Genomic DNA, 8,782 nt, shown 5'->3' with positions numbered 1-8,782 from the left:
GTGAAAGTAACTTGAATGATATGAATGCCCTTGATGTTATGACAGTAATGGTGACATCTTCAGAAAGGAATTTGATGTATTTATTTGTATTTAACCTTTATTTAACTAGGCAAGAAAGATGTGGTTATCGCCCTACTTGGCCATTGAGAAGAAGGCAAGGTGCTCAAAATCCAATGACATCACAAAGTACTTCAGTATAACCCCACAACCTCTTGGGAGGAAGAGCCTAATTTCTGAGCAGGCGAAAGAGAAACCTAAGATGGCGCCTTGTCATATTGGGGGGTCTTATGATGAGGTGCCGCTCTCTGCGTCACGGTCAACCAGTAGGCTGCACAGATTCAAGCAGAACAGATTCCCTGAAGCAAGAACAAGCCTCATCAAGGATAGCTCCTGCTCAGAGCCTCCTAATAATGTTATAGTGATTTCAGAGTCAAACCGCTCCAGTACTGACACAGCATTCAGGAGCAGGGCAGTGATGGGGTCTGTGGACCTGGCTCAAGTCACTGGCCGATGCCATGGAGTAGGAGTTGGACTCGGATCTGGTCAGAGTGAAATAGCATGTACCCTCACAATTCAAGCAGCGGTGCAGTCTGCCTCCGGGACAACCAGGGTCTCGGATGAGAAAGTGGCATCCATTTTCACCAGGAAACGGGACACTAATAAGGCCAATAGTCCCCAACACTCACAGAGATGGATTTTGAATTGGTGTTCCAGGTCAACACTTAAACACAACCAGACTGAGAGGAAGGGGTCAATTACTTCTGGTTGGAGAGAGAAGTTGTCAGGGACTGCCCGCAAGGGGTCTCTTGAAGAGGTCAAATTGTCTAACCCACCTTTCCCAGTGAGAAGAGTCTTCACTATGCTGCTGAAGAAATACAAACATAAAATTCTGGAGTCAGAAAGTCCCGGTAAGATTGAGAGACTATAGTTGACTCTATAGTGTGGTGTCATATTCTAGTATCAGATTCCGTCTTATTGGTCGCCTTTTCTTTCAGAGATAGGCGCTACATCTGCTAGCTCTGTAGGAAAGAGGAAACATCAGAATGAGAAGGAGGACCCTGAAACCGTACACAAGCGCCAAAGGTCTAGCCCGGGGTTAGAGGAGACCAGCTTGACTGGGTATAGTCCCTCTTTAGAACACCAAGTCAGGGGGTCTCTTATCCCCTCTTCCAGGGGTCAGCCTAGAAGAAGCCGGCTGAGCCGAACACAAAGACTCAGGCAGCAACAGCGGGAAAGTCGAGGTCTGGGGATAGGTCATGAACTGACCCCTAACCCACCAAACCAAGCAGAATCTCCTCAGAAGGTGTATCCTGCCCAACCACAGCAATGCCTTAGGAGAGGTGATGATTCCTAATACATTGTAGTTTCAACAACAATCAGTATTTACTTTTCTTTGTCCAATTTTGTATGTCCTAACTATGTATGTCCCTGACCACTAGAATACAGAGGTGCTTTAGCTCGGTCATTGATTGGGATCTGCCATAGGTTTTTAAAATATGTACCTTTATTTTTCTGTTGTGAAGTTCACAACATTGAGGATTTGCTGTGGACAGAGAAGTACCGCCCTCAGCACTCCAGTGAGGTAATAGGCAACTCTGTCTCTGTAAAGAAGTTACACAGGTGAGTTGCTAACACCACTGCTAGCTCCTTCAATGTTTAGCTTTTATAGTATGGTGTCTTAAATGCATTTCCTTATTTCTGTTTGCAGTTGGTTAAAGAAATGGAAACAGAGAGCTGACTGTGAAGAGAGGAGTAAAGAGCGAGACAGGAAACTAGAGGAAAACGCCAACAGCAATGGTAAAAATATATATTTTTTTAGATGTTATGAATTGATGGGGGAAAATGTGTCAAATGAAACCACCCACTGTATTATAAAAAATCAAGAAACATCACTGACGATGAATCTTCCATGAATAACATTGATTGTAGCGTTGACCTCCGGTTTGGCTGTGCAGACTCGTGGGACTGTGGTGACTTCCAGGGAGAGGCTAGAGTGGAGGAGGACGAGGAGGAAGATCTGTGTAGCACCATGCTGATCACAGGACCTCCAGGGGTCGGCAAGACTGCCTCAGTATACGCCTGCGCTCAGGAGCTAGGCTTCAAGGTCAGTGTGGGCTACTTGGAAGACCTACAGTCCCATTCACATGTGTAACCTTTTATTTAACTAGGCAAGTCAGTTAAGAACAAATTCTTATTTACAATAACAGCCTACACCAGCCAAACCCGAACAGCGCTGTGCGCCACCCTATGGGACTCCCAATCACGGCCGGTTGTGATAAAGCTGGATTTGAACCAGGGTGTCTGTAGTGCCACGTCTAACACTGAGATGCAGTGCCTTAGACTGCTGCGCCACTCGGGGAACCCGAATAGGACCTACTGATTGGTGTTAGAATATGGTACAGAGACATTCCTCTATTTTTAACTTTTAAATGACAGTTTGTGGGTAATTGGATAAGATGGGTAAAGCAGAGAACCAGGAGAGGTTGGCTCATGTTCATTCAGTCATATGATTCACCAAAACAGGTTAGCTTTCATACAGGTGTATCCAATCATCTTCAAACCTGTGTAATATATGTACGGTGGCTGTCTTGACTGCTCATTTCCTTGGCCTCTCCAGGTGTTCGAAGTGAACGCCTCCTCCCAGCGCAGTGGTCGCCACATCCTGACTCAACTGAAGGAGGCCACCCAATCTCACCTGGTGGAGATCCAGGGAAGCACCACCTTCAAACCATCTCATCTCAGTAGCTACAACAACACTTCAACTAAATCTGACACAGTAGCTGGTAAGTACACCCAGCTACTGAAAAGTACTTTATTGCAGTCTAAGCATAACCATCTACTGAAAATCACTTATTTAAAGTGACAGGAACTATTTTGTATGGTGTTTGTCCAATGGAGACTGTGGGTTACATCTATTTTGTGCTCTCCTCACACAGGTAAAGTGGCCTCTCCAAGAAAGGTTTTCTCATCCTATAGGAAGAAGCCTCAGCCCCCTCGTAGCTCCCACCATAAGAGAGGTGGCAGTGCAGCCTCCATGATGCTGGCTAACTTCTTCAAGAAGAAGAGTAATCCAGAGATCACGAACTTAGATGGCCCTTCGTTATCTACAAAACAGGATGAGCACCGACCAAACAGTTAAGAAAAACAGGAAACACCTTGCAAGTTTAGTTAACCACACATAGGCATGTGTGGATCTTGGGAGGCTGGTGGGAGGAGCCATAGGAGTACGGGCTCATTGTAATAGCTGGAATGGCATGAATGCAACGGAGCCGACCGTGTGGTTTCCATATGTTTGATGTGCTTGATACCTTTCTATTTATTCCATCAATTACAATGAGCCCATCCTCCTATAGCTCATCCCACCAGCCTCCTCTGGTGTGGCTATGGTTAGTCTTTTTGTTTAATTGTTGATATTATTTCCTACAGGTTTTGTCTCGCTCAAGATCGTGAAGAAGGCAGATATTATTAACCCTCTGTTAGTCAGTCAACTGTCACCAGACATTGAAGAGCCACCAACAGGTAGCCGGAGTAAAAGGATGTCCACGTCACTCATTCTATTTGAAGAGGTAAACCACACAGCAGTCAGTTGTATAGCAGTGCTATAGGTTGCAGACTAGACTGCATAACTGTAGTTTTAATGAAGTGACCGAGCTGCACCTGCTCTCCCGCAGGTTGACGTCGTATTTGATGATGATGTGGGATTCCTCACAGCAATCAAGACCTTCATGACGACAACCAAGAGACCTGTGATACTGACCACTAGTGGTGTGTGTATATACTGCATACTGAAAAATATGAATTAAATTGGATTGAAAATGACGAAGTTGAATCATAACACGAAAACTGTCTTCAGATCCCTCCTTCAAGGCAAAGTTTGACGGCAACTTTGAAGCGATCCTTTTTAAAACCCCTTCAGTAGTGAGTCAAGCATCTTGGCACCATTGCATCCCCTCATCTAATGTGCATGGTATGGTATGAAGCTGCTACTCCATTTAGTTTCTGTCTGTGTTGTGCACCCTCCCAGGTGAACGTTTGCAGTTATCTGCAGCTGCTGTGTCTGGCTGAGAACGTCAGGATGGATGCTGGGGACATCACCTCTCTGGTGACCCTGAACCAGATCGACATCAGACGGAGCCTATTGCAGCTGCAGCTCTGGGTCTGCAGTGGAGGAGGACAAGCATCTCAGAGGGCAACCCCACTGAAGGACCCTGCAGGTGGTGTGCATGGAAGTGAGTGATGACAAACTATTAACTAACTTCAATGGCTAGGTGTGTTAGTATATCACATGTATTGTGACCCCTTACTTCTTGGTCCCTGTCTAAAAGAGTTTACATCAAGTCTTACAATTGAATCACTTGATTGTTTTGGATAACCCTAGTTCTGGATGTTGCAGCAGTGGAAGACATTGCAGTGGGTGAAAATACTTCCCCCCGCCATCCGCCCTGTGACGTGGGCTGCACTCAGAGCATGCTGGGGCTCCTGAACTCTGGCCTCGGCCATGACCTGCAGACCACTCTAAAGGCACGTCACCTCAGAGGCCCTGTGAACTTGAACTAGATGAACATGCAATGCATTTATTCAGATAACAACATTGAATGACAGTATAACTGTATGAGGTGCCTTTCTCTTTGATTCCTCAGTGCCAGTCCTGGGCTAAACCAGACACCATCAAGCTGATGGAGATCCTTACTGAGAGCTGGAGGAGAGGTGTAGCTTTGCTCTACTCGAACCTGGAGCTCCTCCTTCCCCTACCAGTCAGGACCCAGCCCAGTCCTCTCCTCACCCCAAAGAAAGTGACTCGCCCTAGGCTTCAGAGTGAGCCAACACCCCCTGACATCCACCACCCTCAGATCCCACTGATCCTGGATCAGACCAGTCCAGTTAAGGTGTCCTCTGGCTCCAGGCTGAGGACAAAGAAATGTGTGCCAACATCTGATTCCAGATCAGCTCACAGCATGTTAGTAAAGCCTTACAGAGCCTCACTGTCTCTGAGGAGGGCTCATCCAAGTGTATCAAATATTACCGAGACTGTTAATGACAAACTTCAAACTGAGAAGGCGGCAGATGGCTTGGTGTACCACTGCTTAGATGCAATGACTGACTTTATGGACCTCATGTCCTTCATTGATACCTCTCTACAGAGTGAGTCTTCACATAAGGCTGGCCCATGCAGACCAGGGTCTTTTCTCTGGACAGGGGCAGAGGTTAAGGATGGACTGCTAGATGAGATGAGAGAGGAGGATGGGGGCTGTAGGTGGTGGTGTGAGAGGACTTTGGAGATCCAGGCTGCAGTAGAGGGCCTGGGCTTCCACAGGTGCCTGGCCAGGGTGTCTGAGGGGTGGACTGGATCCCAGATGCTGGAGGGGGAGCAGAGGGGGAGGGTGATGGAGAAACTTACCCTCCCTGTCGCCCCACCCAGACAAAGTTTCAATGTCAATCAGACCACTTCCTGTGATCCTAGGTGAGTGCAGTTTCCTGATTTTGTTCTGGTATTTTTTCACTGTAAGAAATGCGTTGGCGGCTCAGTCCTCTAAATTACCATACATGCTTCTGTGAAGTTAGCACTCAAGTTTAATGTTGTCAGAAATTAGCATTATTGCAAACAAAACCTTGATATTAGATTAAACTTAATAACTCATTGTAAAGCTCCAGTTCCATTGAGTCAGTGTGGTATCTCAACAGCAGTTTGTCTTCCAGTGTGGTCGAAAGGAGATATGACATTATCAGAACCGTCCTCTCAAGCAGAGCCTTCTGCACCTTGGGAAACAAGCAGGCTGTTGCCGTGGACTACCTGCCTGTCCTCCGCACCATGTGCCAATCAGAGAGGACTCAGCAGGGCCAAGGCCGGTGAGTCAATACACTGCATGAGAGCACCTTATTCATTTCTACTAAGAGAAAACAAAGTTAGAATTAAAAGGATTGCGCAAGATGACTTATGAATGCTGTTTCGGCATTACCTCAGCAGTATTCACCTTGGCCTCCCTAAGGCTACTGTGAGACTCCTTGCAGATGACTTCCCATGACAATGACCATTTAAGCCAGCAAGACTACACAAACAGATCTGCAACATTTCTGGCTCTACACTGGATGATAGGAAGGTTAATGCCATCAACCGTCCCCATGTTAATGACTTGTGATTTAGTGAATGTAGGCAATATGGATGTTCATGATATATTTTGCTGTACACTTATTTTTTCTTACACTGAATGGTAAGTTTAAGTTTACTGTATTCATTCAAAATGTATAATTGAAATAATCCTATTTTTATATTCATGCATAAAAATAAAAACATGTCTGTTACTTTTTATTTTAAGCTGGTTCAGTGAGTTGGTGTTTAAAATCAGTGGTATTTCAGGCAGGCATTAAACATTTGCCCACAAAGGTACAGATGTAGGTGGTCACACATGACAAATCATCACTGTACATATTCAAGCCTGTTCTGCTTTACTAGTGGCCCTGAGAACATTTCTATTCATGGGAAAGTGAAGAAAGCCTGATGTGTGGTGTCTGTACGAGGAAAGGCTTGAGTACAGCTGCTGGGGCCTGAACTGACACCTCAAGTGCAATACCATCTGACTCTACAGGTGGGAAGTGTTGTAGTATACATTTAAATATAAGCTAGTGTCAATTTCCATCAAGCCTCCAATATGCAGGTCTCTCTGGTTAGCTCTTTGAACTTCGACCCCACCAGGTCACACATACTGTACACAGTCAACTAGTTTCAGTCTGGTGAAAATGGAGCGTGGAAATTGTCGCTGTAACATTAACTCGATTCACTGAGCAGCTCGTAAAACGCCACAGCCTGCAACATGGCGTCACACAGCTCCTCCCCCCGACTCCGCCCGCCCATCTGGAAAGAATTCCTGTATTTCACCAACAGGTTGTGAGGGAATGTCACCCTCGGAATCTTCTGAGTCACTGACTCCGTCATCATCTGTTGCATCGCCTGGGCCCCGCTGGTGCGGGAGTCACCCACCATGAGGCCAAAATGGCGGCCGACGGCGGTGCGCATCATGTTGAGCACCTTGGGTGGAGCAGTGTTGTCAGGCTGGGTGTAGCGGGGCTCCAGCAGGGCGAACAGCATAGCCTCCACTGTACGCATGTGAGCCATTACTGGGTACAGGGCAGTGTTCTGAAGGGAGATGGATGTCTTTTCCACAACGAAGAAGTCAGCTGTGGGGAGGTGGGATACCACACTGGATATCTGGTGATGTTATGGCACATAATGAGATGTGATTCAGTACAGGAGTTAAGCTATTTGGATATTACAGAGTCAATGATTATGTGCTAAGCTGAAACCTAGCCCTGTGACATGGCTGTAGACTGACACCATAGGAGTCTGCACAGTCATGTCTCAGGGCTAACCTACTTACCCAAATGCAAGAATACCTCGGTCGGAAACATTCAACTTACGTCATCCAAGTAGGCAGAAGCCATGTAGGTTCCCTTCAGAAAGTTGTGGCAATCCTCATGTTTCCACTCCAACACGTTCATGCCACGATCCATGTGCGCCCAGGCTATTTTATTCACTCCACACACAATGGACACTATGGAATTTGCTTCCTGGAAGAAAGATGGATTAATACACATGTAATAACACTGATGTATTTCTATGGTGAAATGACAGCGGGGACTGACCCTGTGGACTGCCCAACTGTGCCATCAACATCCAGACCTCAAGGCCATCCGTCTAGCTAAATAATCTTACCTCTAGCCAGGTCCTTTCCACCTCTGGTCTGATGAACTTGGCTAGCTGGATCTTTACTTTTCTTTTCTCCTTCTTCTCCGGAGGGTTGAGGATGGAGTTGAAGACAATGACTGCACTTTTGTGTTTCAGAAGCGGCACATTTGTGACGCTTTCGAGATTTTTAAAAGGTCCATTTCTAGTCCTGTATTCCACAATGTTGACAGACTTGCGGCCACGAAGGAGCTTGACAGCAGCAAGCTCCGACTCTGCCGCATTGTTGAGGAGCTGCAGAATGACACCTCGCTGCTCTGACGTGTAGTATGCGTCCAGCGACTTGTCGTCGCAAGGAGTAGTAGATGAAGAGAGGGTGTCATTAAGGGTTTCAAAGCCTGCGACTGGGATCCGACTCCTCCAGCAGCACGTGCAGTTGAGATACCGGAATTCTAGTTTGGGGAGTGAGCCCTGGGGTTGGTAGAATAAGCCATACTGCCCTGCAAGAATAGATGGAAACACATAATAGGGGGCGGTATAATTTGTGGAACGTTCCAACAGAAATCTGTTGCAAAAACTTCGTAAAGTACAAGGTTGTCAACAAATAACGCATACAATGTAGCATGATCAATTCACCTAGCTAACGAGCTGCCGAATAGGCATCAACTCACCACGTAGTTTATTCTTTAAGTTTTTCCATAGGCTACCAGAGTGAGGACATACATTTTCGGAATACATGTGGTGAGTGAAACATTAATTAATTAAATAGCCCACTTCCTACCCGGTATCAACTTTGTATGCGGTGTTTGTTGACAACCTTGTTTCCGCAGTTTTTGGAACAGATTCCTGTTGGAACGTTCCACAAATTATACCCACCCGCTAACAAATAGCACCTGAAAAAATAATTAAGAAGTTACGAGAAACTTGACAGCTTGAATAAAACATTTGTGCATACCTCTCCGGGCGATTAAAGACATAAATCGCCTTGCAACCCACATTGTAATCGTGATTTTACAGATAATTCATTCAAACTTTTGCCCTTTCATTGTTCGCCGATCTCACTCCGATGCGGAAACAAGGATCAGGCATACTTCGTTCCGAGGC

The 8,782-nt window shown here is 46.1% G+C and overlaps 2 protein-coding genes across 3 annotated transcripts; one reads left to right on the top strand and one right to left on the bottom strand.

The window, feature by feature from the left end:
- Positions 1–16: 16 nt before the first annotated feature.
- LOC139369351 (ATPase family AAA domain-containing protein 5-like) lies at positions 17–6,061 on the top strand. The gene is made up of 15 exons (XM_071108641.1): positions 17–908; positions 996–1,340; positions 1,524–1,620; positions 1,709–1,797; positions 1,956–2,104; positions 2,618–2,783; positions 2,937–3,134; positions 3,427–3,566; positions 3,672–3,765; positions 3,854–3,918; positions 4,025–4,229; positions 4,397–4,521; positions 4,617–5,461; positions 5,698–5,847; positions 5,963–6,061. Exons 1-15 carry the CDS (start codon positions 119–121, stop codon positions 6,021–6,023), a joined length of 3,519 nt encoding a protein of 1,172 aa, XP_070964742.1. The 5' UTR covers positions 17–118; the 3' UTR covers positions 6,024–6,061.
- LOC139370365 (transcription elongation factor, mitochondrial) lies at positions 5,540–8,754 on the bottom strand. 2 transcript variants are annotated; one of them, XM_071109803.1, is made up of 4 exons: positions 8,634–8,754; positions 7,709–8,178; positions 7,414–7,563; positions 5,540–7,204 (listed from the first exon to the last, which is right to left on the bottom strand). In XM_071109803.1, the coding sequence occupies exons 1-4, from the start codon at positions 8,674–8,676 to the stop codon at positions 6,764–6,766; spliced, it is 1,104 nt and encodes a 367-aa protein (XP_070965904.1). In that variant the 5' UTR covers positions 8,677–8,754; the 3' UTR covers positions 5,540–6,763. The 2 variants fall into 2 exon arrangements, with proteins under 2 accessions (XP_070965904.1, XP_070965903.1); XM_071109802.1 differs by lacking the exon at positions 8,634–8,754 and adding an exon at positions 8,350–8,542 and having other exon boundaries at positions 5,552–7,204.
- Positions 8,755–8,782: the final 28 nt, after the last annotated feature.

Source organism: Oncorhynchus clarkii, chromosome 17, assembly GCF_045791955.1.
Source record: "Oncorhynchus clarkii lewisi isolate Uvic-CL-2024 chromosome 17, UVic_Ocla_1.0, whole genome shotgun sequence".
In the NCBI taxonomy this organism is placed as follows: domain Eukaryota; kingdom Metazoa; phylum Chordata; class Actinopteri; order Salmoniformes; family Salmonidae; genus Oncorhynchus; species Oncorhynchus clarkii.
This window is presented reverse-complemented; position numbering and strand designations above follow the sequence as displayed.

Excerpts from the sequence above, each read along its gene's own strand:
- LOC139370365 (XM_071109802.1), bottom strand. The coding sequence starts at position 8,416 with ATGTATTCCGAAAATGTATGTCCTCACTCTGGTAGCCTATGGAAAAAC. Across the intron at positions 7,564-7,708 it reads TGGAAAGGACCTGGCTAGAG|GAAGCAAATTCCATAGTGTC; the intron begins GTAAGATTATTT and ends TCTTTCTTCCAG. Across the intron at positions 7,205-7,413 it reads CTTCTGCCTACTTGGATGAC|ATATCCAGTGTGGTATCCCA; the intron begins GTAAGTTGAATG and ends TAACATCACCAG.
- LOC139369351 (XM_071108641.1), top strand. The coding sequence starts at position 119 with ATGTGGTTATCGCCCTACTTGGCCATTGAGAAGAAGGCAAGGTGCTCA. Across the intron at positions 2,105-2,617 it reads CTCAGGAGCTAGGCTTCAAG|GTGTTCGAAGTGAACGCCTC; the intron begins GTCAGTGTGGGC and ends TGGCCTCTCCAG. Across the intron at positions 3,567-3,671 it reads CACTCATTCTATTTGAAGAG|GTTGACGTCGTATTTGATGA; the intron begins GTAAACCACACA and ends GCTCTCCCGCAG.